The sequence below is a fragment of the Chroicocephalus ridibundus genome, chromosome Z (genome assembly GCF_963924245.1).
Source record: "Chroicocephalus ridibundus chromosome Z, bChrRid1.1, whole genome shotgun sequence".
In the NCBI taxonomy this organism is placed as follows: domain Eukaryota; kingdom Metazoa; phylum Chordata; class Aves; order Charadriiformes; family Laridae; genus Chroicocephalus; species Chroicocephalus ridibundus.
In genome coordinates, this window is record NC_086316.1 from 41,881,723 (window position 1) to 41,908,784 (window position 27,062).

The 27,062-nt window shown below is 42.0% G+C and overlaps 1 protein-coding gene across 1 annotated transcript; it reads left to right on the plus strand.

Annotated features, from left to right (window-relative positions):
* Window positions 1-1,538: 1,538 nt before the first annotated feature.
* On the plus strand, window positions 1,539-23,063 carry LOC134508861 (fructose-1,6-bisphosphatase isozyme 2). Its single transcript, XM_063320995.1, has 7 exons — window positions 1,539-1,909; window positions 4,558-4,720; window positions 5,645-5,737; window positions 11,380-11,520; window positions 12,710-12,847; window positions 18,850-18,969; window positions 22,231-23,063. Exons 1-7 carry the CDS (start codon window positions 1,737-1,739, stop codon window positions 22,423-22,425), a joined length of 1,023 nt encoding a protein of 340 aa, XP_063177065.1. The 5' UTR covers window positions 1,539-1,736; the 3' UTR covers window positions 22,426-23,063.
* Window positions 23,064-27,062: the final 3,999 nt, after the last annotated feature.

Sequence of the window (27,062 nt, forward strand, 5' to 3'; positions counted from 1 at the left end):
GTCCCATGATGTGAATAGTATCTTATACTTTCAAGTAGATCAGTGGTAGAAAAGAGAAAAAGAAATCTTTGAGATCACTTTCTTCTTCTACCATTGCCTTAGAAGATGTAGTGCAAAACCTGCCTGTTGCTCCACGTGAGGAGCTCTGCTTGTCAGTCCTTCCCCCTCCTTAGAACGAGACTTGCACACGGGATGCAAGCAGCACTGAGGTGGTGTTGAGCGCTGTCAGCCTCTGAGACCTTTGCTTGAGGCTGGTTTCAAAGTAGAAAACCTTAGCGTTCAAATCCCTTTACAACTCTCCAAGTAATGTGTTATTCATAGGTGAATAGATGCTTTTAGGAAAATCCAAAGAAATGCTAACAAATAAAAAAGGAATGCAAAGGGAGATCCAAACTCTTTGCGTACGGCTGCAGTTCCTATTAACAAAAAGGAACCTAGGTATATGTTTTGTTACTTAATTTTGTTTGTGTCTTCCTGACATGGTTTTAGTGCAGTAATTTGGGTTAAATGGATGATAACAATGAAACTCAATGCAACTTCTTTAACTTCAGATTTTCTTGTTTTGCTTGTGGGCTTTCCAGATCTTCTGCTTAAAAACAAGAGTGCTGCTAATAAGTAAAATGAAGGCTGCAACATAGAATTGTTGCGTTATCCAAGTGGGAAGGTAGTGTTGTAATTAATATCTGTAATTCCAGTGTTCCAGGTAGCATGTACGTAGTTCACTGGCATTTCTGTCTACCTTCACATTAGCTTCATGTGATCCAAGTGTATTGCTTGTAAGGAGTTACTGGCAGTATAATTGCAAACTTGGACATACCTGTATTTACATGGTGCACTACAATAACAAAGGCAAAGTAAAATTTCATTTTATGAGTTATGACACAGGTGGGCTTAAATCAGATAAGCTTCATTTGTATATTATTGAAGAAATAATTACTTTGTAACCAAACAAGCCACAGCTCACCAATACTTCTCATTCATGCAAGCCCTATAACATTCAAGCAGCCCAGACTAGGAACAAAGTCATTAAAACGTGGTTGCAGCATACCAGCTAGCAACGTGAAACATCCTTAATAAATGCATGTCTAGATGCACCCTGCATCTCTGGTTGATTCCCCTGGGATGCACCATACACCTTCCAAATCCTCCCCCGTGGAGGAGGCCAAAAGTGGGTAAGCAAGCAGGGATGAAGGCAATGCATGAAGGGAACTTCACCGTACGGAGTCACAGCGCGGTGGGTGCTCTGCTGCGGGACACTACGGCACGTGTGGTTACCGATGCCCTCAATGGTGCCTTCATTTCTGGTGCCTTGCACATTGTGTGCTTTGCCTTGGCTTTGCTGAGCTTGTTGCTGAGCAGCAGCTACCAGAAAGCAGTTTCCAGCTAAGCATCCCGCTGGCGTTTTGCATTACAAGCAGTCTAACGCACAATTAGAACGTGTTACTAGATCTGCACATCACTGATTTCAGTGTGTGGGAAGGGCAGCTGAGCAGCGGTTGCTCAGCTGTAGTCCCGTCTCAGGCTCCTTTCCTGCATCCCAGAGGAGCCGTGGAGCCAGCCTGGGGTGCAGTTATTCTGAGCACTCAATCACATGGTCTCAGAAACATCTTAATAAACTCTGACCAGCAACGCAGCCAACAGCTTCTCCTCAAAATAATACAGCTACCCAGGATATCCGCGCAGCAAGAAAGCGTCTCGTCCAGCCGAAAAGATTGGAACTCTGGTACCCAGCAAAAATGTCCGACAAAACCCCCTTCGAAACGGATATGCTGACGCTCACACGATTCGTTATGGAGAAGGGACGCCGCGTTAAAGGAGCGACAGGGGAGCTGACACAGCTGCTCAACTCCATGCTGACTGCCATAAAGGCCATTTCCTCTGCAGTCAGAAAGGCAGGCCTTGCCCACATGTGAGTCCTACCTAGCGATATGGGGAGGAAGAGGAGGTAGAGAGACAGCTGCTTGCACAGCAAGGCTGGGGAGAGGACAGGGATTCATAAATACGTTGGAAATGTCTTTTTTTAAGCTGAGTGACTGTAGGCATGAGGTCAGAGCCTGGATTATCAAGAGTGGGAAGTGGGAGATCTCTCTTTCAGGAGCATTTTAATATTGGGTGCAAGGTAGACATTTAGACTGCCTGCTGTTCTGTAATACTTTACTCTAAAAATTTAAGTCAGAGCTTCAAGGCACTGCTCACCTCCTTATTCCTTGTACATGTTGATACTGACATATTTTTAAATCTGCTGTGAATTTGCAGAATATCACACCATGATATTTTTAATGCAGGATATCACACTGTCATATTTTCTGCCAACATCCAAGTTGGGTGCTGAGCTGTGCAAATCAGGGCTTGGTTTATCTCGGGAAGCCAATGTTCTGCCTGACTGCAGCATAAGTAATGCTCTAAAGCAACAGCCCTGCAAAAAACGCCATATGCTGCCACGCGTGAGTGCATTTCCCCTTCCTTCCTCACATAGTATCAGGGTTACAGGTGGGCAGTCTTAAAAGGCCCTATATGAAAAACAAACAACGATTTGGCCTCTAGTGGTTTAGCAAATGGAATAAAGAATTGACTTAGCAAAGCCTGGAATGAACCAATCTGTTCCTCACCCAGCCAGGTGAAATAGACAGGGGTGTCCTTCTTTTGATGGTGATCTAGCTGAAGCAGTTCAGAGAGCTGGAATGTCCTAATAAAATTAAGCATTTAAAATATTCTAAATATACAGGTTTTGTTATGTCTTGAAAAATTTATTTCTGTACAGGCCTATGCATACATGCATAAAAAAGACAGGAAATATATTTTTCTAAGAAAGACTAAGAAAAACAACATTTGCAATTTGTTCTCTTTTTTTTCCCCATGGAAACACCAAAATGTATGACTCTCTGTTGGTTTTTTTTGCATTTCGGTTGACTATTTGGTCAAAGTCCTCAATGATCTTTGCAAATCATGCATTCAATGTCTCTGTACTATCACCCTGACTCTACAGGCATGGACCATGAGACATACTCAAAAGCAGTGTCAGGCTCCTGTGCCCTAAATGTTAAACTGTACTTTGTCTCTAGGCCTGCTGGGTGAAGCTGAGCTGTTTTGCCTCCCTGACTTAGAGGAACAGTTGCTTATTGCTTTTATCTAATTTTTATCTTTCAATATGCAATCTCGGAAGCATTTAGTAAGTTGAGAGAACCTCTATTTGATTGATTAGAAGTGGAATAGCCACCCAGCCTACAGGACACATGGCTACTGTGCTGGATGAATCCTCCCTTTAGAAGGAAAACATCCGTTATGATAAGGAGCAAATGTGTTTCTATAAACAAAATTTTCAGGTGATGAACCAGAAATATCTGAAGTATCCAAAACCACAAATGAGTAACTTGCACCATTCAAATTATTGCAACTAACCATGAAATTTCAGAAATTCACATTCCAAACTTTCAGCCATGGTGACTAGCTTGCATCCATCTGCATTTGTGAAGTCAGAGAGCTCGGATTTTTCTAGCCCTTCTGAATAGGTTACTTTGAAATGACTTATTTAATGTCAAAGAATTTAACACGAACTTTTAACAAATTTGCCATTCAAAAAAGTAAAGCAGGACTTTTTGAAGCAATAGACTTGAGCTGGGAATGTGCCTAAAAACACACTAACTGGAGAATGCTCTGAAAATCCTGGTCCTTTCCAGTATCTCAAACCTGGCACTCCAAAATAGAGTGTTCAGAATGCTCAATACTTCTGAAAAGCTCAGGCAACTTTGAGCTTTGGGTAAGACAAAAGTACCCTGCCCCTAACTAAGGCCTGCTGCTGACCAACATCCTATGGACTAATCAGTTGCCCCTTTCCCCTTCCTTTTTTTTTTCCCATAAACAATAAAAATGCTGTATCTATTTCCTGTACCATTTCTTATACTTCTAATATGCCCAGACCACACACATTAGGTCTAAACAGTGCTTCTGCAAATGGAAATCTCAGAAATATATATAATACTATATACTACATCATTACTATATTGCTAAAATCAAGATAGGGAATGGAATCATCATCTTATCTCATCCGAGGATCAGCAAATAAACCAGACTTTGATCCTGAGATACAGTTCAGCATGGGGAACTACCTGGGGATGTCTTTGAAATTTCTGATTTTGGGGTGGCTGGGGACTGAGTGGATGTGGGTTAAAGGACCATCACGGAGCTCTAAGCAGCCAGCAGCAGAGAATAATGCAGATGCTAACTGCCTTCCTCGAAGCTGCTGCCAGCTGCTTCATGGGGCTGCTAGGGAAGCCTGGTGCCCACTGACCTGTCTGTGGGCTCTGCTCCTGGCCTGGAGAACATCCAAGCAAAAGGACGCAGGTAAAGCCCCAGAATGATGCCATCGCCCTTTCTCTTTCTCATGCACGCTTTTAATTTCTTGCAGCAGCAACCATCTCCTAATGCACCTTAGCAGTTTAATCCAAAGGCTAGAGGTGTGGTAGGATCAGAGGAAGAAGCTCCCCTGACTTGTTTTTTTCCTAAAAACCTGTAACGTTGGCCTCCCTCAGGTTTCTTGATATTTTTACTTTTCTGTAGGTTTGGCATAGCTGGCACCGTGAACGTGACCGGTGACGAAGTGAAGAAGCTGGATGTATTATCCAACAGCCTGGTGATTAATATGCTCCAGTCCTCCTACAGCACCTGCGTCCTGGTCACAGAGGAGAACAAGGAGGCCATCGTCACCCCGAAAGACAAGCGGGTCTGTGCAGCTCCTGCCTTCAGGGGGTTATCGGCTCAGGCAGCAGCAGGTGGCACTCTTGTTTCAAGTATGAAACCTGGGCCTGGCCCCAAATCCAACCCTTCCCGGGGGAATTCAGAAAATTTGCAGCATTACTGCATTGTTTTGATTAATAACTGTGGTGGATGGCACGGTTTCAACAGCTAACGGAGCTGTAGAGGGTAAAATTATTATTAAAGTTTGGGGGGCGGGGGGGGAGAATAATTATTTTGGAGCTTGTTAATACACCCCAGATGCCAGGTGTAGGTGTACTATTACATTCCCCGACCGCCAGTGTAATGGTTTTGGACTGCCTTAATATTTAGACAAGATAAAATGAGATGAGAGAGTGGCAGAACTGGGTTTTACGTTACATGCCCAGAGGAAACACCTGACGGCTTCATCAGGCTTCCCCCAGGAGGGGATCCTATTGCAGCGAGATGCTGCTCAGGCTGATGTCACCTGCCCTTTCCCCAAGATGCCTTCTTTCTGCCTTCTTACCGTCTAACCTCACATCACAGGCAAAGCCCCTCGTCCAGAATGAAACGTAACCAAACAAAGCACATTTACTCGAAGAAGATGCTTGCTTCCTGCATGAGTCACTCTTTTTGCTTTCAAGCAATTTCCTGCGCTGCTTGGCAGCAGAGGACTGCTCCTTTCTATCATCAGATTTCGTGCTGTCTGAGCAGAAACACGCCCTCTCCCATTTCCCTGGCAGGCCCTGCAGGGAGCCGGTGTTGTGCTGCAGGGCCAGCTGGGTCAGCACTGTCGCCTTCTCTGGCAAGCTGTGTCTGGCTGCTTGGACGGCTAAATGCAGTCATAAAAACACAGGTTTTGTCAAGTAAAAAGAAATAATAGTGCAAGACTACGTATCATTTAATGCTTCCCTTGCCACTTGTGTTTCAGGGTAAATATGTGGTGTGCTTTGACCCCCTTGATGGCTCATCCAATATAGACTGCTTGGCACCAATAGGAACAATATTTGCTATCTACAAAAAGGTAAGATGATGAAAGAAGCACACATGGCACAATTCACTTGGTGAAAGAAAATTGTCTTGGGTACATCAATTTGCTTAGTTTCTTTCCTAGGTCCTTATATTGTCTTTGGGATCAACAGAGCCTCTGAAAGTGTAGAACAGGTAACACCTGAGATTCATGCATGCTAAAATTTTGCCTGAATTCCCAGGAAGGGGACACTCAGCACGATGAAATTGTTAAGTGGCACCACTTCACTCCTGCAGGCACACAGGCACTTAAATAAAATCCCCTCACCATCAGGCAGGTAGCTAGCTCTTTAAGTGACCCTGTACTCACTGCAGGAGAGCTGAGGGGTGTCGGGGTGCCTATGAATCAGAGTATTTTTCTTCCTGGATACTGACTGGGGAGGGCTGACAGCCACTGCCTGGACCATGGCACAGTTAGCAGTGTGGTGGCCTTCCAGTGTGAGTTGCTGTGCCTGTTACAGGTGGGGGTTTATAATCATGCTAACGATGGAGGCCACCTGAGGCTGAAGGAAGCAGTCACCTACAGCCAGCGGGGCCATGCCAGCGTGCCTGCTCCCTTGGGCCTGGAAAGAATGGGAACTGCACAGCCAATTAACAAACATTAATAGTTAGAGTCATGCCAAGTCTTGTGATTTCACTGCTAATCTCCCAGCAGTTGGTGTTTTTCCTAAAGCCTGAGCTCACAGTCATATGACTATGGGAGACCCTCAGCCATCACTATCGTGAAGTAACTTTTACAGTACTTGTGACTGCGAAGAAGTCTTTGCAGAGTCAGACGCTAAACCTCAAACATATGAAGATATGCTTTTTAAGTCCACTCTTATCTTTTAACTCATAATTTTCAACAGGCCAGTCCTTGTTTTTTACATTTCTGGTAGGCAATACACTAATCTTCACTGTTGATAATACGCATCTACTAGTAAACCAGATATAGTTACGGCACAGTCTCGACAGGGTCATGGCATAAGCCAAGTGCTGGCATATGGCTGTTCACACTGCTAATGGTTAGTGCAAACCCCCATCACAATTTCACAGTCCAGGCCAGACAATACTGAGATGACACCTGGTTATGGCTTGTGGAAAGAGCATCCCAGGGACTACCTCCAGTGCCGTCTACCACCTTGCTTTTTGCAGGGAAGAGAGTTTAGCTGTATGGATGCAACCCATGGCATGCACCCTTATGGTAAGCAAAGGGGTCCCCAATCTTTTCATTTATCTCTCTAAAGAAAGCCTAAAAGACGACACCACCTCCTGACATTTACAGTAGGCAACAACTGCATGGTCCACTATTCTTAAAGGTGGTAAGCACCATCTTACAAACACTAAACATCACCTTTCTCTTTAGAAGTGTTGGGTTAGGTTACTCTGCGTAACTATTAGAGTAAGTGCTCAGTGTGATTAATATAGTGAAGCAGGTTAAAATACAGATTAGATTTCTCTACCATCTTTAATTCACCTGTTAAGGTGTGTAAAGACTATGGACTGCCCAGTCTTCCCAAGGATTCTGCTTTAGGATTGAAACATTTCCTAAAGAACTCACACTGTTCCCAAAAGCTCAAGTTTTCAATTAATTTTCTGGTCCTTCCATAGTTGTTGTTGTTCTAATATATATTAACATATTCGTTGTAAATACTGTTTCAAAGTTACTGGTTTTCATGTGGGTGGATATCCTTCAGTGCACATAAAAAGAAAATTACATTGCTTTGTACAAATGTTTCATATCCAAATGAAAACCCTGCTGCTAGGATGAAGCACCGTTTGTTAATTACAAGAGCAACTTCTCAATTTTCCCTGGAAAGTTAGAAACAATGCTGAATTTACAGACTTCCACTTGCATAATTCTTGCCACTAAAATGCTAATTCCAAAGTACAGGTTAATTAATGTGCCTTCCTCTCAGACAAGACAATTTTGTAGCAACACAATTAACTTCAAACCCTTTGAAATAATGAAATAATAACAAGTGGTTTATTGATAGTTACTGAAGGGTAGTGTGAAAGGGATAAAAGTGAGATGTTTATCCCAGTGAAGGAGGATCACTTAAGAAAGAAAACATCATTTTAAGCCATTTAGGTTCATGAACATAATTTTGGAAAAGCTAGAACAATTGTAATTTCAAAGGATGATGCTTAGCACCTGTAAGATAATTTGTACCTTCCAATTCTCAGATGATTGCATGACTGATTTTCTTACTATGTAAGTGCCTTAACTTCATTTCCAAAGGCACATCCTCCATAACTGAAATATTTGCCTCATTTTAGGGAAAAAAAAAAAAAGATAATCAGCATTTATCTACAAAGGCCAGAATTGTCCAATACATTTCAAACCTGAAAATGGTTCTCTGGCTGCTCCCAATCAAGAGCCACCACCATGGTGGTACCACTGCCTCCTACCAGAAGAGCAGAGCACTGTATCAGTTTCTTAGAGGAAACCACTGGGAAATAAATGCCATCGTATGTTTAATTACTTTTACACCTGGCTTTTACTTTCAGAAGCATGGGTGGTATTCTTAAACAGACTGGAAATCTCAGAAAAGTGGGTCTGAGGGAGAAGCCTTGCTGGATCAGCAGAAGCCAGAGCAAGGGATAGGACCTTGACAGTCCCTGCTGCTGCGGGGCTCTCAGCTGGTGGAGTGTCAGGATGTGGTGACCCTAAGTATTTTTTGCTTGGATTCTTCCCAATTTTTCATGTCACTGCACTGAATCTGCAGCTCTCTGTTCATGCTCCACACACATGCTATGAAACTCTGCTGCTTTGTTTCATTCTGATTTTAATTTGTAATGTTGCCCATTTCCTCAGATGTATTTTATTTCCCCTCCCTTCACCGTCATGAGGACCATGTTGTCACCTCCATGTGGTCCCTCAGAGGGAAGGAGTAAGAATTCAGGGCAAACGCGAAGGATACTCATGAAACACATGATACAGAGACCTCAAAACCAAGTCCTTCCAGAGCTGCTCCCAGTGCTGATGAGAACTCCCTCATGTGATGCTGGCAAATCATACATGCAAAAATTTTCAAACTCAGATATCACCTAAGGGTACCCCTATAGCCAGACTCTGCGGACCTTGTTTCATCTGCTTCGCACCAATGAGCTGATGTGACTGTGTCAACGCTTGTCAGAGCTTCTCTGCAGTCCCTCTGTCTGCTTCAGTGCTTTGCATAAAGACCTCTAAAGTGATTTCACTACCGCCATCTCGTAGGCAAAATATAATAGATAGGAAATCCATCTGTGCACCAGAAAGAAGTGAAAATATTTGGCTTAATTCCCTGGTTTGTTTCACAGTACATGGTACTTGGCAGGACAAAACTCCTGCAGTCTTAACGGAGAAATATCCGCTAGCTTTTTTACATTCTGACAAGCTCTGCAGAATGTTTGAGACAGAGCTTTTTTCCTTCCTTTTTTGAAGCTGGCTCTTGGAAACACAGTTGTGAATAAGGATGGAAAACCAAGTGAATTCTGCCCAACTGTCCATCTCCCAAGGGAGGAGTTCCTCTGCTTTTTCAGAATAGTCAACACGTGTGGTTTCTCAGCCATATGTACATAGAGAATGCATTTAAGAGACAGGACTGAAAAGCTCATCTCAGAAAAATATATTTTAAATCAATATCATATGTAACCAGCAGCTACTTAGACTGTATATACACCATGTCCTACCACACAAACATCTTTACTATATTTATAAAAAAATAGTTTTCATTTAATGAGGGAAGTATACAGAAAGCAAGGAGAATCATAATATGTTTGCAACTAGTGGTGTAAAAGTATATTTAATTCTGCATTTAATGTTGCAAATAATTAGTTTACTATACACAACCATTGCTTTTGATGTTGAGATGTACGTGCCATGGGCATATATTTTTGAAAGAGAAGATGCTATGTAGGGTATAATAGTTGGTTCTGTAAAAGATGATTGTTTAGCAAAAGATTAGCCACTAATAGTCAATATTCAAAGCTCTGGAATATACAAGCAGGGGTTTTAACTAGTCTTCATTATGTGCATTATAACATCTCTGAATAAGCAGCCTGACATAGAGGAATTCCAAGGAACTGCATACCAGATATATTGTATAAGCTATATTTCAGGTCCCATGAAGAGCTTGTTGGCAACTGGATTTTTTCCCACAGAAGAACTTGGCAAAAAAAATAATTAAGTATTACTATTATTATTTTTGAGAAAAATACAGCTAAAACCTCTGTAAGTAAAAGTAGCAAAAGTAACAAAATCTTTCAGCTGAAAATGAAAACACCTTGATGTGGAATTACTGTCTTCATATGCCATGAAAGATGTAGTTTTAGTGTCCCACACCTAGTTCTCCTCTAGATGTTGGCATACAACAACAAACGGGATCCTCAGGTTACCCTTAGCCTTCCACCTTGCTAAGACCGTGACACCCTGAGAGCTCCTTGCCCTGGGGTGCAGCAGAGAATTTCTCTCTTGGAGGAGAGGTGTTTTCCTTTGGAAAATATCTGTGAAAGACATTCTTGATTTTTTAAAGAATTTGCTCAATATTCATCAAATACTTTAATTCCTACACAAAACAGTGTCCACTGATTTTTATTTTTTTAACCAGGTATTTTAGGCTAGGCCTCCTATTTCTGTTTAGCTGCTACTCAGGCTCAGACCATGCAATCACTGAGAAATTGTCTGAGTTTGGATCAATAAAATGCTAAACCAGGGCCTGAAGAAAACATCTGAGGGGCTTCTCATTTTAATTCCGTGTAAACCACCATCAAAACATCCATGGAAAATCCAATGCAATTGACAAGCTTTTAAAGGAACAGTAAGATCAAGCATTCCCTACCCGCTTTGTAGTTCCAGGAGGTGAAGGCTGGAGCCAGCCCTCCCAAATACTCTTGGCTGTTCTTTCTCACCCCACCAGTCAAACTCTTGTAAGCTGCGGCTGAGGCACACAACCTAGAGCTGGATGGAAATATTTGCACCAGGTCTGCTTGGGATGTTGTGGTTCAGTGATAACCAAAGTACTAAATCAAAATACGAGTGTCAGAAATTGATTAAAAGCCTGAAGTGCCACGTGAATGTCCTATGTAGAGTTACATATGCGTACCTGCACACACACACATATTACATACACAAATGCTTTTGTTATTTTATAGCAACATTTCTATCACCTGTTACCCATCTCTCCACCAGCAGAGACCAATGCACAATCTTAGTTCCGTCATGTTGCACCATCTACCCTTTTATTCTGCATTACTGGAAGCAATTTGTCTGTAATGTCAATTACTGCATTCACCTCACAGTTATTCCTTCTGAGGGGTGTCAGTATGATAGCTTATGTTCACATTTCCAGAAAACTAGTACCTTTGTTCTGTCTCAGATTTCTGACGATCTTGAATTAATAGACTGGGCTGTAATGCTGAGGTATCAGCGTTGTTGCAAGTATCATATTGATTGCATGACACGTATAAAATAGCAAACTCTCAAGGTCCTGCCCCAGCGTGCACACGTACTTGTACCAAACTTGTCCTGAACTAGGGGGAACAACTTCTATTTTGGTTGTTTCAAAGGCCCGCATAGACACAAAAAGGAAATCTGCCCCACTTTATCATTGAAGCGTTGCTTTTATTGTTTCTTGTAAGAATTTAACCTTCAGTCCAATGGTAATTTTTCCTCAGGAAACAGATGATGAGCCCTCTGAAAAAGATGCTTTGCAGCCCGGACGCAATATTGTTGCTGCAGGCTATGCCTTGTACGGCAGTGCTACATTGGTCGCCCTATCCACAGGGCAAGGAGTGGACTGCTTCATGCTGGATCCGGTACAGTCATGGTGTTAATCACTTTGCCACTATCTTTTAGAGCTTTCCATTCTTGGGTTTACTGATTTTTCTTACTCTTTGTCTCTGTAATCTAGGCAATCTATGCAATATTTTTTTTCACCCATATCCTGGAGCATCCCCCCTCCAGTTTACAAGTACTCAATAATACATGAGTATGTTGGTTGCAATACCTCTGTTTGTTTCTAATACTCAGTGAAAGAGAGTTTAAGTTAAAAAGCATTTGAAATTGTGTTGATTCAAACCAGACTGCTGGTTTGCAACACTTAAGAAAATTTACTATGAACAGTGTCTTTGCCTCCACTTAAAGGACTGCTTTTCTCTTGCTCTTGCTCTTTCTGTCTGTAGAAGAACCTCAGCACGTTCAGTCCTGGGGCAAGGACCATTTCTTGATGTAGTTAATGCAAAGGTTTCCTGGGTGCAATTTATTTTTAAGGCTGAGTCCTTTAAGCTGTGCACCCAACAGTTTGCAAAAGCACAGCCACACACATACAATCAATCAGATGTGTGCCACCCCTTGGTGCCCAGCTCAGGAGCCCAACAAGTGTTACTGGAGGAATGTAGGAAGAAGTTAATTAATTTGAGAAACCAGCATTAGATGTGGGCAATAACATAGGAGTTAATTTTGATAAAAGGATGCATTTTTATCAAAACTCCTTTTAACATTTATAAACAGGCTCATTGCAAGTGGCAAGAACTGGGAGCTGAACTGCTCTGGTTAAAGGCAGAGGAAGAAAAGGTGGACTCAAACTGCAGACAGCAACACCTGGGGAGAGCTGACCACGTTCACTTTAAGATATTTAGGCCAGACAGGCAAGAAGAATTAAAAAATCAGAAGGCAGTGTAATTTCTTAACTTGTAACCTTATGATTTGTGGACAGAGATTCACGGTCTGTCTGCTTTTAGGGCTGACTGGTGTTCATTTGATATGCTAACTATTGCAGTCAAGTTGCTTTTTGTTTATACTACCAATGTGACAAGTTTTCATGCACTTAACGCAGATTCTGTGCTTTCTGCTCTGTTTGAAATACTGTGAAGTTATACACAAGACTGGTGCTGAAAGGGTCAAGCTGTGCCAGCATTTCTGCCATCTCTAGTGTAACAACTGTTACAGAAAGTCAACAAAAAGTTCTGCTGCTTGCTGACAGCTGTCTACCCTGTTCCTCTGTAGGGTCTCGGTGAATTTATTTTGGTGGACAGAGATGTTAAAATCAAGAAGAAAGGGAAGGTATACAGTCTCAATGAAGGTTATGCGAAGTATTTTGAACCTGCAATGACAGAATATTTACAAAAGAAGAAATTCCCTGAGGTAAGAAAATATCAGCACTGTACCCAATGTACTGTGTGCACTGGCAAGCACGGCAAGCACTGCTTTCTGTGAAGTCCTGGCTGATGGGAAAGGGTTTGAAGGCCTTGCTGAGTTTAGCCCCATGTAACTCTTTCGTGCCATCAGGCCCATTTTGGTTATGTATCTGATGTGTTGGTTTCTGGTGGCCTGACATATTTTGTAACTTAGAGTTCAGAAAGCAAATTCGTAGCCTGCTTGTCACTGTGTGGAGGAAAATGTGCTGTACATGAACAACAAGGTTTTTTTGACAAAGCTCTGAAACTGTGATGGCAAAATGGGAGGGGTACCCTTGTTTTCTAGCTTATCTGAATATGCAGCTCAGTCATATGTGCAGCTGAGCATTTGGGGCTAGATTCCACGTACTGCCCAGAAGGTGCTTGCAGGGATCTGGGTGGCATCACCTTCTCCTTCCTGCACATGCTTACATCTGAGAGATGCAGTATCACTCTTGCACTGTCTACCTGCATCATATGGAACACCAACCAAGCCACAGGTTGGGAAAAAAAAAAAAAAAAAAGGTGTGAGGCACAATTTCACTATATTCTGTTCTTAAGAGGATTATACTGTATTCCTTAGAGAGAAAAAGCTGAGACTATCCTATGTTTGATTAACTTCCTTGTGGGGACATACAGCTCTGTATGACCTCTAGTCAGTGCTAGGAGGACACAACACAAGCTCTCTGTGTGGAAAGCTGGACACTCTCTAGACAGTGTAGCTATGACCAGAATGTCATAATGAAATACGGTGACGTGTAATGGCTCAGGACAGAATTTGGCCAGAAAACTGTTTTGAGTGTTCCTCCTGTTAACAAAAAAAAGCCATAGGATTCTTTTTTAAGTTATTAGTTGTTGACAATACTTGTACAAGGCTCATGTAAAAATCAATGTATCCAGCTGAACACTTCAGGGTGCTGTACAAGGGAAATGTAACAAGTAAGCCTTTAAACCATAGTTCTGTGAGAGAGGCCTTCTGAACTGAAAATCTGAAGTTACTACATTGGATATATCTGCAACGCTGACCTCTTATCAAAACCTCTTTTCCATATTACCCTGATTGTCGTTGCAGAGGGTGCCACATCACAGCGTTGTAAATATATTCATTTGAATATTTAAGGTTATTTTGAAACTTCAAAGTCTGCTTTCAGTCCAGCTGTGAGAGAAGCAGAAACCCATGACACTACTTTCATACTTCCTGAAACCTAATCTAGCTGGAAAAGAGGAGATCTGTGCTTCTCATTCTGCTCATGTTATGCTGAGCTGTGTATTCAGTATAAAGTACTAGCACTGGATTTGTTAATTTGTGCTTCTGAAAAACACCAAAGTGTTTTTTAAAGAAAAACTCTTAAACAAATAATCAACCCCAGGCAACTATGAAAAGACTGAGGAGATTTCAAACTCAGTAGACAGACCAGACAGGGATACTTCACCACGGGCTCAGAGAGGACAGCTCTGTCATATGATTCACTAAATCCTTCAGTTAGGACATACAGGAAAAACCTCATTTGCAAACACTATGTTATCTCAAATCTGTGCTTCATTTGAGGAAAATCTATTGAAAGTGTTCTTGCACTAAAGCAGCAGAAGTTGGCAAAAGGTGTTTTTGTCACTAAAGCAAGCAGCACAGCCATGCATGGGTTATTTGGGGCAGTGGAAGCCTCCTCAAGGGTGCTGAGCGAGCACATTGCTTTGCTGCACTGAGACGTAGCATTGTCTGTGTGAGAAGGGCCAAGGCACCAATGTTATGCCCACAAAGCACAAGGAAGTGCCTGGCCCATCTAAAAGCTTGTTGTAAACCTGAGTTTTGGAAACAGCATAACTGAGTTCCTTGATTTAAAAAGGGTATTATATTTGTATTGTAGAAGGAAAAGAGAGAGAAGGTGTTGCCACTCTTCCATAGTATGAAACCTGCTTCCTGGCATCCACTGTAAGCCTTACCAGCTACAGCCACATTGGTGCTGCTCCTAATTTCCCTGCAGTGCCCAGGTGGAGCATTGCACAGCTTTGGTCTCTTCAGCACACAGAAGGGCAGTGGGGGGTATCTGCTGGAGACCCCCTGCCTATAAATTGAGGAGGAACTGCCACATGGGGCATGGGAGACCCCTTCTTACTCAGACAGACCACAATCGCCCTGTGGCCTTGTTGCCACTGGAAGCCAAGAGACTAGGTATTAATTTGAGCTACTTGTCACTTTGTTATCCCTTTTTTTTCCTTTGATCCTACCTCTGTTTGCTCCTTCCTGTGGTTCTTGGTCAATATGGTGTACAGATGACTCTGTAACATCGCCACTGAAAAATGAAAAGTTAAAAATAAAACAGGCAAGCAAAGTGGAACATTGTCCACAACATGTCCCCTGTTCTGTATTGCTGTCATTGGCAATCAAACATTACAAATAAACCGTTTTTGTGGAGAGGAGAGATTTTCCTTTACTGTCTAACAGCAGCATCCCAGATCAGACAGTTTGGACTACAAAGCCATGTTGGCCCTCAAGGTTTCTTTGCCATTCACCAAGGGCATCAATTCTGAATTAAAAGCAATGGAAAAGTGCTGCTGTTCTCCAGGTCAACCGTAAATCCCCTACCATTGTCATGAGGATCTTAGTGGGAAATACTTGTCTAGACACATCGCTTCTCAAAGGAGAATCCAGACTAAACCTAATTTTTTAAGCATCACAAAATCTCCTGCTGCTTAACCAGCTTGAAGAGCAAGCAGCTATTTGAAACATTGCCTGTAACACAAGACGTTTACTCCAGTCTGCACTGTATAATGGTCACTGCTGGGCTAGGAACTGTTTCTGCACAAATTTCACTCTAACTCCTTCCCAGAGTGGGTTCTTCCTCCAATAATGTTTGCAGAACCCTGGCCTCTAGCTGACACTGGTTCAGTGATGGTAGAACTCAAAAACATGCTGTGGGCATCATTGTACTTTGCTGTTCCGTGCATTTTTATCTTCGCTTCCTACAGCCACAAGAGAAGCTGAGTTTCATCACAGCTTGGTGATTGAGAGCCATGCAATGGAGACTCCTTGGTTAAGGAGCAATGCCATCAAAACCTTATCATCAACAGCAAAACCATTCTTCTGCCAGTCAGCCCCACTGTGCCTGAGTGACATAAAGAAGCTAATAAAAACACTGTGCTTTTGTAACCATAACTGTATGTGGAGGGAGGCATGCAGGGTGTTATTACTATAGTCTGTAGAAAAGACTATTTTCTCCCCACTCTCCTTGACATCACAGTTATGCAAGAAAAATATGGTCTTGTTCTGCTGTGGAGGAAGATAGCTGTCAGAAATCAGTAGAATAAAGAAATGAAAAAGTGACTTCCATCACACTCTGACGAAAAAAATCACAGGACCTATCTGGTCGTTTTGTTCTTCTGGGTTAAGCAAAGAAAACAGCGGAAGCGGTGAAATTAAGAGCAATCACAAGTTCAGTCAAATGCCATGGACACTGACCAAGGGAACAACAATGTTCTCCAACTCTTTCATTAGCATCAGCTGAACCAGTGCAAAGTGCTCACTGGGCAAACACACAGTGTGGCATTACTCAAAACTGGGGATGAATTTCCCTAACATTAGTGCTCTGTTATTTTGTTTGAGAAGAAAGCCTGGGTATTTGCCAACACGCATGCAACACCCATTAACTTTCTCATCTGTAAGAAAATGCATAAGTGAACAAACTAGAGAAACAAGAAGTAACATTTCTAGAAACTAAAATGACTATTTATTCCTCACAAGCAGATAGCTGGATGCTAAGGGAAGTGAAAATTTTATTTCAGTCCATGGTTCAAGTGATAACTGTACCAGAATGGAGGAATTTCTATTCTGTGATTTTCTCAGCGCCGGGTTTCTGGCAGGTGAATTTCTATCAGGGTAAGAAGCAACTAAAATTGTCAGTGGCATCTCATCAGCTGTACACATGTACGCATAAATTGTGTAAATGACCTGCACACAAACAGGAAATCCAGCAGATCCCAAACGTATCTGATGATTTGTACACAGGTGGCTCAGCTGTGCAGCTCATGATTGGTAAATTTTATACATGTGAGTTGCGGACTCCTTATTTGATAATGTCGTAGAAGCAGACCTCAGAAGTCTGATTCAGGGCCTGCTTACGATCGATATGCTATGCCTTTTCTTAATGTGTAACAAACTTTTCGTAAGACTGGCTTCATCACCTTCTGAAGCCATAAAAGAGAGCTCTTCCTTTGACTGTATTTTTAAAGGAGATTTCAGAATGAAATCACATCTTTCCCTGAAAATTGTCTTTTCTTAAACTGAAAACTTCTTTTGGTCTCCCTTTAACACCTCTTAAGGTGTTTTTTCTGACCTCAGATTTTTGCAGTTGCAAAGTCACAAGTGTAAACAGATGTGAGACAGAGAAGCTATCAAAGTATTGTTCACGTGTGCCTGGAAGTAATAGGGCCATGTTTAAAAAAACCTAAATATAGAAGCTCCAGGCTGTGTCTCATCCATCATGTCTTTCATACTCCATCTTGTTTTCCTCTGAATTTTCAATTGTTCTCCTAATGTGTATAAGAAGAAAGAATCATGGAAAGAGCACTAGTACAGCTGAACAAGGGTTATTACTTAGGCTAGAACCATTCTCTCTCCCATTTTTACTACCAGCTATCTCAAATATCCACGTCTTATATGTACTGGCTTAGGACTCAACTTCCTAGTATTGTGGTGCATTATATGGTGTAATTTCATAAGAATCTATTTCCATTTTAAAAGAGAGTAAATACTCAAACGTTATAGCTGCATAGAAGAGTTTGAAAAAGTGATTTCAAAATTGAATGATGTTTTTCTCTATCTGTGTTTTTTTCCTTCCCGCTTGTGGATTTTTTTCTCCCAGCTAACCTCATGATTTTGCTGGGAAGGGTGACTACCTTCTGATGTCTGACAGTCTGGGAGCTGGCATTGCTGAACAAATTCTCTGTCTACTTCTCTGGACCTAGTATCAGCAGAAGGCAAGCTTTGTAGGAAGCACTAAGATCTTTTATTAGAAAAGTGATCCAAACAGAAAGAACATGCAGAGGTCTTTTAAAACTTCTAGCATTACAATACACAAATATATACGTGTATTAAATGTACATGAAGTCCCAGTCTTTAGTAATTTTCTGGGCACGCAAAAATTCCGCCTCTGCTTCATTGAGGACAGAGTGAGAAATATCAAAAGACCAACAGACTTCTTGGTGTAGTAGCTTTCAAAAAGATTTCCTTCAGTTTACATTCGTATTGTGTATCTGCCCTTCATAAAAATATGGTGCCACGTAGCTTTTCTCAGGTGAAGCTCATTTGGTGTATATAACTTCTATTTGTGCAAGACACCTTGCTTACGACCAGGAAACCTGAGGTTGACACGAATACTTCCCTGATTTCTCTCACTAAAATGACCTCTCCTTCAACAACATTAACTTCTAAGTTAAGAGCAAGGAAAACTACATTCATTAATAAATTGCTATCTCTCAAACTAAGCTGCTAAATGAATGGTATGACCAACTTCACAACTTGACAAATAAGCTAGAAGGAAAAAAACGGGGTCCTCTGGGAACCGTCTGGATGTGTAGTGAAAAGTGACATCCCTTCTCATAGCCTGCTTAGAAACCAGCTAAGGACCAGCAATCAAATGGGTACCTTGTTCTGATAATATGAAGAAGCTTTCACTCACTGTTTGCAGTGTTTGCTTTTTCACAGGCTGGGGGTTGATACCAAATAGTGCACTCAAATCGCAGGCACCCTGGTTTCCGAACTGTGAATGCCGCCCTTTGAAGTGCTTATTTTAGAACCCCATAGACGATCACTACATCTTACAAAAGGCTAAGCTTCAGGCTGGTTTATGCGTTTACAGTGTACACAAGCAGTCATTGATTTAAGCAGCTTTGATTCCTGTTTTATAATAAAATAACATTATACCATGCTACCAGCTGTCTAGCCTGGTAGATATAATGCTTTATGTTTTTCAGGATGGCAGTTCCCCCTATGGTGCCAGGTATGTGGGCTCCATGGTAGCTGATGTTCACCGTACATTGATGTATGGTGGGATCTTCATGTATCCTGCTAATCAGAAGAGTCCTAAAGGAAAGGTAAATCATTTGACTTACTCTCTGTTGAAATTAGTTAACCTGATACCTCTGTTTTCCCGGAGATGTAAAGGAATAGTTTAGAGATATCAACAGATAATAATTTTCCATCCCCGGAGAAAATTATTAATGGATTTGATGGTCAGCAATTGACTTTAGGTAAGAAATTTAGGCAATTGCCAATTTAGCCAGAAATCTTCCTGTGTGTTTTTGTATTACAAACAAGTAAAATGATTTTCACTGCAACCACGGGATTTATTCGTTTTTCTAAAAAGAAATGTTTCAGTACCATAGAAACCCATTGAGACACCTGTGCAGACCTGGCAGATACAACACAGGCCTAAGGAAGACCTCTGCACTTTATACTGGCAACTAGAGTCCAGGTGGGATATGCTGAACACCGGACAGAGTGTTGTCCAATGTTAGACAACCGAGTATGCCTATCTACTATTTCCAAAGGGTACTGAGCTTACTATCACCAGTGCTGCAAACACAGGCTTCTACTAACTGATCTGAAAGACTCTGTCAGTGGAAGGTGAGTTTCACGTGTGCTGGGATCAGTATTCTGCAAAAAGATGATTTCCCATTTGGACACCTGTACAAGACATACCATGACTTAATGCAGTGCAATGCAATGCAGTGACTCCCTGAATCTGCTGGGCCATGGACCATAGTCAACCTCAACTTTTCTCCTACAGCATCAAGATACCCCTATTATCAAACTTTTAAACAAATATGTTTTAAAAGAGATCTGGTTATACAGCTTATCTGCAGACCACCAGAAACCTGCAGGTCATGCTTAGGAAATGATTGGCTCAATGCTTAACAGCTTGGTCATGGTGTTCTGACTGCAAGACCTTCTTCTTTCCTGGTCAATACCATACTTAAAATGTTCTATTAAAATGGTTTTGTGTCCTTGGCTGGTATTTGCAGGAATTTGCCCTCATAAAACTACTTGCCCTGTCTCCGACACTGGTATCAGAACACCCCAATGCCTACAGTTCTTTAGGGAAAAAGGACTACTGGTTCCATCCTGGTGGCCATGTATTTATCACAATAGCAGCAGGTCCAAGTGGTTTGGGAAACAAGGAGAACGGGAAAAGAACTCTCTTCAGAACACACAACAGAAAATGTCTGCATTTTTGTCCAGGCAAATTTGATTTAAATATTTGATACAGCATCCCAGGAAAAAAAAAACAAAACACAAAAACAGACGAACAAATAACCCAAACCCACAACACAATATAAAACTAACGCCCCTTAAACAGTGTGGATCTGTTTGTGTATCAGAGCAAGAGACAAAAAAGGAATTTGCTGTGTGTGGGAGAAGTGGGTGTGCTGACTGGCCTCTTCAAATGAAAATTTTTGTTTTGAAATCTGTGTTAAACCATTGTTGAAGAGAAAAGATGAGAAACGGGACCAAGTAACAAACATACCAAGTGCTTATATAATTTTATAGAAATCAAGATATCCACACAAATTAGCCTCCACTAACTATTGGATTATCTGACTTGCACTGCCATAGTAGAGAGAGTAATGAAAGAAGCAAAACTGTAGTATCATTACAAATAAAAGTTTTCTTCGTTCCCTCTCAGAGTGCAGGTGTAGAGAGTTCTTTTCACATAAACCTCTTCTTGTTAGAGAGATAATGCCTTTGTGGCAGGTGCCCTGATCATCATTCTCCTGAAAGACAGTCTATGCACTTGGATAGAGAGCTGAGAGGAAGCAAATGTCGTTGGAATTGATCCAAAGGCTTTAGAGCAAATGTAAATTACATGCATGTCGGCTCTTGCATATAGAGCTCCTTCTTTAAGCTAAAGAAAGGACGAGAACAAAGTGCTCAACGATTAGTGCAGAATGAGGCAACAAAGAGATCCTCTTTTCAAATCAGATATGTTAAATAACATTTTCTATGAACTTGAAGCTTATAGTTCTAATACTAGGCAAAAAGTGTTAAACCTGTCCGAAGACAGAGCCCATTTGAAGACCCCTAAGTGCAACTGCAGTACTACCTGAAGGAAAACTGCTTTCCTTAAGCCACGTAGTCACAGTTAAGCAACAAGAAACTCAACATGTGGTTCCACAGTGGTACCACTCCTGTTCTCTGGTTCATGATCTTCCAAAAGCTGGCCATGCACTAAGGAGAACAACAAGGGCTATTGGTCCTATGTTGCCTGTCAGATGGAGTTCTTGTACCAGAAGTAGCACTTCAGTAGGCTTCAAAGATAAGAATGAAGGTAATACGCGCTATTTAAGTTTGTGATATATCATGGTTTTATTAGAAACAGTGTGATAAAGGAATGATGGGTGGTAAAGTCCTGTGTCCAACCCATTTTTTTGCCTCTATATACGGTTGCATTCTGTCATGCTTCCTTTTCCCCAGAAAACATTCTCTCTTTTGTATATATGAAAAGTCCTTTAAATGTAAAATGGGCTAACACTGTTGTACATGAGCACTTCAGAGACTGTCACAGATTCAACTAAACCTGCCGAAATAATGTCTGTTAAAAAATAACCAGCTGTCACCTATGTCCATTTAAACACAGAAACTTTTGGCATATGTCCCAAATAAGTTTGCATTCCACCGGAACACAGGCACCCCAGGTAACATTTTTAAAGATGTGAACAAATACCAGGGTCCAAAACAAAAATGCCTCCATATCAAAGGGGAAAATTTGCTTTTAATAATTACTGCGGTTACTTCTGAAAACAGAATCACTGTCTGGATGAGTTCAGGCCACTAATGTCTACTCATATATCTGAAGGCCACAATCAAATCTGGAAATTTGAAACTGGGAGCATCAAGTTTCAAACTCCAAAATATCCTGAGCAAACACAATGCCGCTACCCCAGCTTTGAGGTAACACATAAAGCCTGTATATGAGAAGAGATCTTGGCTTTTCTTTCCTGGTACTGTTAACTTAGCTGGCTTAACTGTTTTGCTGATGAAGCTACTTTTGACATTTTTGACTAAATAGAGCTGTACTGATCCTGCACATCAGTACGTCAGCTTGGAAACGATGGTGGTGACGCCTGGATGCAGGGTCAGTACATTCTTCCTCGAAACAGCAGGTGTGAAGGGAGGTGAGGAGGGGAGAGGAGAGGAGAGGGAAGAAGGAGGGGCTCATAGAGGGACATTGCTACTTAGGTCAACTGATATTTGGTAAAAAATTTTCCAAAATCACAAAAGGAAGGTTAGGTTCTGGTAAATTCTTTGCTGTAATTTCCCACAAAGAAATTCATGCATTCCCTCTTTCTTTCTAGCTCCGACTTCTCTATGAGTGCAACCCTATGGCTTTCATCATTGAACAGGCAGGTGGGATGGCGACTACAGGGACTGAGGCGGTGTTGGATGTGAAACCTGAGAGTATTCACCAGAGAGTCCCTCTTATCCTCGGTTCTCCAGATGACGTGCAGGAATACCTCGCTTGTGTACAGAAACACCAAAAGAGCAGCTAAGGGTTTTTCCACATCAGACCTTGCTCATTTGTCTTTAGCCTACAGGAAAGCCCATACCTTTCAAGGTGGTGGTTTCTAGCAGTTAGCACCCATCTTTCAGTGAAAATCCCACTTTATGAGAACAAGAAAAATAGTGAGAATGGCTAATGGGAAAAACAAAAATTTATTTCTCCATGCAGACAAATGTTAAAATCCTTTAACTCTGATTTATGCAGTGCAAACGTAGAAACAGAGGCCTGCTTATTAAACAAAAGCAACTTACTTTATATTATATTAACAAGAAGAGGAAAATTGTGTCAACTCCCATTTGATCTGAAGCTTTACATCTGACGTTATGTGGTTGGCATTGTTCACATCAATATTTGCAATGCCATTATCTGGATTTTCTGCTAGGGGTTTTGTTGCAGGTGCTTTTTATCTTGTCAGCCGTGAGAAGACCAAAAGTCTCATGCTGTCTGAAACAGTGTTTTTAAGCTCCAAATTACGTATGTCTTGGGTAATTAATAAAGATGAAAAGGCTGCAATGTTGCCAGAATATTTTGATTCTCCTAAGAAGGAAATAATCAAGGAAATGCCTTGTGTTATTTACAGACAGGTAACTTTCAACTGCACAAATTACAATAAACCATTGCCACAGATGTGACACTCAAATCATACATACTCCCTGTTTATCCGCGGTTCTCTCCAACAGAAGATAAGCAATTGCCACAAAGGCACTGTTACACCTCCATTTTCTTTTACTTTGAAAGGTTCTCATTTCAGATTGAAGCTTGCCCTTTCATACCACGCCACACTGCCGTTCCCAGTCACCTCCAGCACACCTGTCCTGTTGGTGCCCTAGTGCCACGTCTCAGGCTTGACACTGCCTAAGGAGATCAGGAATCCGCTCTGAAACTAGCAGGCATTCATTGACCAATGAGAGCAAAAATTATTAATTAAAAGAAACATGTGGTTATGTTAAGTGATAAGGGTGTGAAAACTGGGGTTTAGGTCACTTTAAGTATTAGACATCCTGATGCCTTTATAACACTTCTGTTTCATTATATGGGCACTTTTGTTGACCATCTTGCCCTAAGTAACCCCTTGCCCCATCTGCTCATTATCACCCCTGATCCATGCCCTCAGACATGCTGGTACAAGACTTCATTAAGAATGCCCTGTGAATTACATTAGGACATAGACAGGAGTTAAAAATACCCCTGCCAAGAAACTCCAGTGGTTTTTTTTTTAAACGTAAAACTATGTTCTGTTATTCATAAAGAAGAGGCAGGCTGAATAAAGGCAGACGGAAAATTACACAGGACAGGCCTTATTAGGTATTGTTATCCAAGGGGTGTGGATGTGATTTCAGTATTGCTTCAGGTATCAAAGCACCCTTTCTGCAGGTCTTTATCTGGCACTCTTTAAAACTGTAACAGTGACAGCTGCCCAGGATCAGCAAGTACAGCATGTACTTGTTTATTCTGTTGCTTGTCACGTGCTTCCCAAATGTCTGCTATCAACAGCGAAACACAAGCAACACTTAAATCCTGGAGAATAAAGAGAAAGCAGAAAAAACTGAGAGGGTTTAGGTAATAGCTGACTTTATAGTGGAGAATGCAATTGTGCACTATGGCTACAAAAGCTAGTAAATATTTTCCTGCAAAGAAAATATGCACACAGTGTTTGTGTGCATGTATGTTTATACATATATTTTATACATGTACAGTCACTCTCTCTCCCTCTCCCCCCACAATATCCACAAAAGAACACAAATAGTTGTTGATATCACCAATTTATTGAGAAGCTCTATTGCATTTTTAAAATCGGAAACAAAGCCTAATTTGAGGCTAGCCTAGTAAGCTAACAACACCAGTACTGCATCAGAACAGAGACCACATGTAACTTGTTTCCAAAGAGCCACAAGAAACAATTAAGGACAGAGCAAGAAGAGGGACTTGGTGCTCCCCAGCGTAACCACAGGGCCTCTAAAACCCACCACTTTTTAGGGTCATGCTGAAAGAAAGTTTGTATTGCGGTGGGTTTAGACGCTCCAGTGACTAAGATCTGTGTTTCTGTGCTGGCAGTTAAACTATATATCTGCGTACTGCAACGTGTCAGCCATTCACTGCCCTAGTGCCAACATAACAGCACCTGAGTTGCCTTCATGTAAGTATGATTGCACAGCAAAATCTGCATATAATCCCAGCTGCTAGACTTCCCATAATTGTTTTTTTTTCTCCCGAGTTAGCACGAGGAGCACCTGTTAGTAGAAAAACCAGCACCGGTCACCGATCTGACAAACGACTGCAGTTTGGGTGGCTGTTGATGCTTAAATGATAAGGCTCCCAGTTTGTGGGCTGCCGGGTGGCTGGTATCTGCAAAGAGATCAGTATCTTCCGTGTAAACAACCCATGCAAACCCCAAGTGCAGATTAAGAACGCAGCAACTTTCTTCAGTGTGAACTGTGGCTTTTCTTTGCCCGAGTCCCACTTTTACCTACCCCACCTACACTGTTTTCCTAAGTACTTGTGTGTTCTCTGCTACATCTAGCACAACCCTGCAACCGGCCTGCTCTGCAGGGTCCTCCTTAAACCCTCAGGATGGAGTTTAAAGTCTCCCTTCCCAGCGCGATACCAGTTCAGACCATTTCTCCAGAGCTCTCCGACACAAACCGCAGGGTGTCTGTGGTGGGGGGGTCACTGCCTACAAGCCTTTGCGATACTGGGCCACAACTTCCCTCTGTGGTCAGCTGCCAGGCTGCCTCAGGGCACCTAGACAGCTGAGAAAACGAGACCGTAGCATTTTTAAAATTTTTTTTAAGAATCCAGAGACCGCAGTTAGTGGTTGGAGCAGTGAGAAGGGGGACACACCACAAGCTGCCATCAGTGCCTCTGGAAGGAGCAGGGAAGCTGGCGTGGAGCAGCGCTCACAACGAAGGTGCTCTGACTCCGCTTCTGCCTACAGAAGAAGGTGATGCCCGATATTACTCCTCAGATACTCATCATCATAACACAAAAATGAAAATATGTTAAAACATCGTGAAGGAACAGATGTGTTTAAATATTAGTTCACACATCTGCCTTTATATCAGTATTTAATTGTTTCTTGACATAAAATTATATATAAGCCAATGCCAGCTTGATTTGTTATTACTTTTGGGGGAGGATGTGGAAAGGAAAGTATACTGGTTGTATTGTACCAGGTAAATAACAAACATGACTGTTCTTAAAGCACTGGTTTCTGACTTGTTGACAAACCTAATTCTTAGTTCCAATTTCAGGGCACCTTTGCACCGATTTCTGAAGTAAAATAAAAGCACACTACCTAAACCTGGCGGCACCCAGTAACACAAGAAAACGCAGAAGCCCCATCAAGAAGTTTCTAATAAATGAGCAGTTGTTCATGAATTGCTTTGACTGGAAATTAAGTTAGCCTGAACAGCCAGCCGCAAAAGGTTGTCCTCGTGACTGCAATCACAAGATGGGGGATCAGAGAGCAGGCTGGGGCTGGCAGGCTTCCCACCAGCCCCGCAGCGCCGGGGCTGCCTCTGCTGCGGCCCCGCCAGCCAGCCCAGCTCCTGCGCCCGGGGCAGTGGCCCATCACCCTGCCCCGACGTGGAGATGCTTTTTGAAACACAGGATGAAACGTGTCTTTGAGCGCCTGTATCGAAAGTCGGTAGGTTGTTCTGTTTTCCACAAAATGTAAGCGCAAGGAGTTTTGTTGTTTTGTGTTTGTTCTTTTTGTTTTAATAAAGCCAACTGATATTTCTGGAAAAATCAGGCAAGACTTTTCTTCATTTATAAAATGGTAGAAGTATACTTCAGGCTAATTACAGACACAGAAAAAGAAGGAGCTCTTAATTTACATGGATTATGCTAGCCTTATTGTGAGAAAAGTGCCGATGGAACAGATTAACAAGAGGAAAGATGATAAAATCTCCTGCAAGATTGCAAAGATAAAGGTACCTATTTTCCAGAGATACCCAAGGCTCAAATGTGGGTACAGCAGGGAACAAAACAGAGGATCTGCACACAGTCACACAGAGGTACAGAACTCCAGAAGTTCGGAGGAGACAGCCCCGACTATTCAGGCTTCCCGACATCATGGACAACACCTATAAACCCCGTGCATTGCTACTGAAAATACTTTCAGGTTTTATTCCTAGCTTTCTGCAAATGCAGATGTGGTTTCAGAAAACAGAAAAACAAAAACCTCAAACCAAGCACATGGTCTGATTCCACTGAACTGATTTTAATATTTCGTGGAGGGTAAGTCACAGATAGGTTTTCCCACTGAGATCTGCCCTGGAGGGGGTTGCTTTCGCCCGATGCAATGATTTGCATCATGTTTTTTTAGGATCCTGTTCATCAGGAGCCAAGCAGGTTTCTGTTGGCAGCTTTTGCATTTCTGGCCATGATGATCGATGACGGGAGTTTGGTGCGCCAGCTCGCAGAGGGTGTTGGCCAGGACAGCTGCGTGCTCACAGGTTGATAAACGGAGCTTGGCCTAAGCATTCTTGTCAGCTGCTGAGCAGATCACCCGGTGAATATTTTATCCCTTTTGAAGGGATGGCTCCATGGAGGAGATAACACACCCGCTCAATTACCTGGTCAGCTGCGCTCGGGCTGAATGTGTGAGACCAGCCTTAATCCCAG

Coding starts and splice junctions, on each gene's coding strand:
- LOC134508861 (XM_063320995.1), top strand. CDS start 1,737: ATGTCCGACAAAACCCCCTTCGAAACGGATATGCTGACGCTCACACGA. Junction 1,910..4,557: donor AAGGCAGGCCTTGCCCACAT/GTGAGTCCTACC, acceptor ACTTTTCTGTAG/GTTTGGCATAGCTGGCACCG. Junction 12,848..18,849: donor AAAAGAAGAAATTCCCTGAG/GTAAGAAAATAT, acceptor TATGTTTTTCAG/GATGGCAGTTCCCCCTATGG.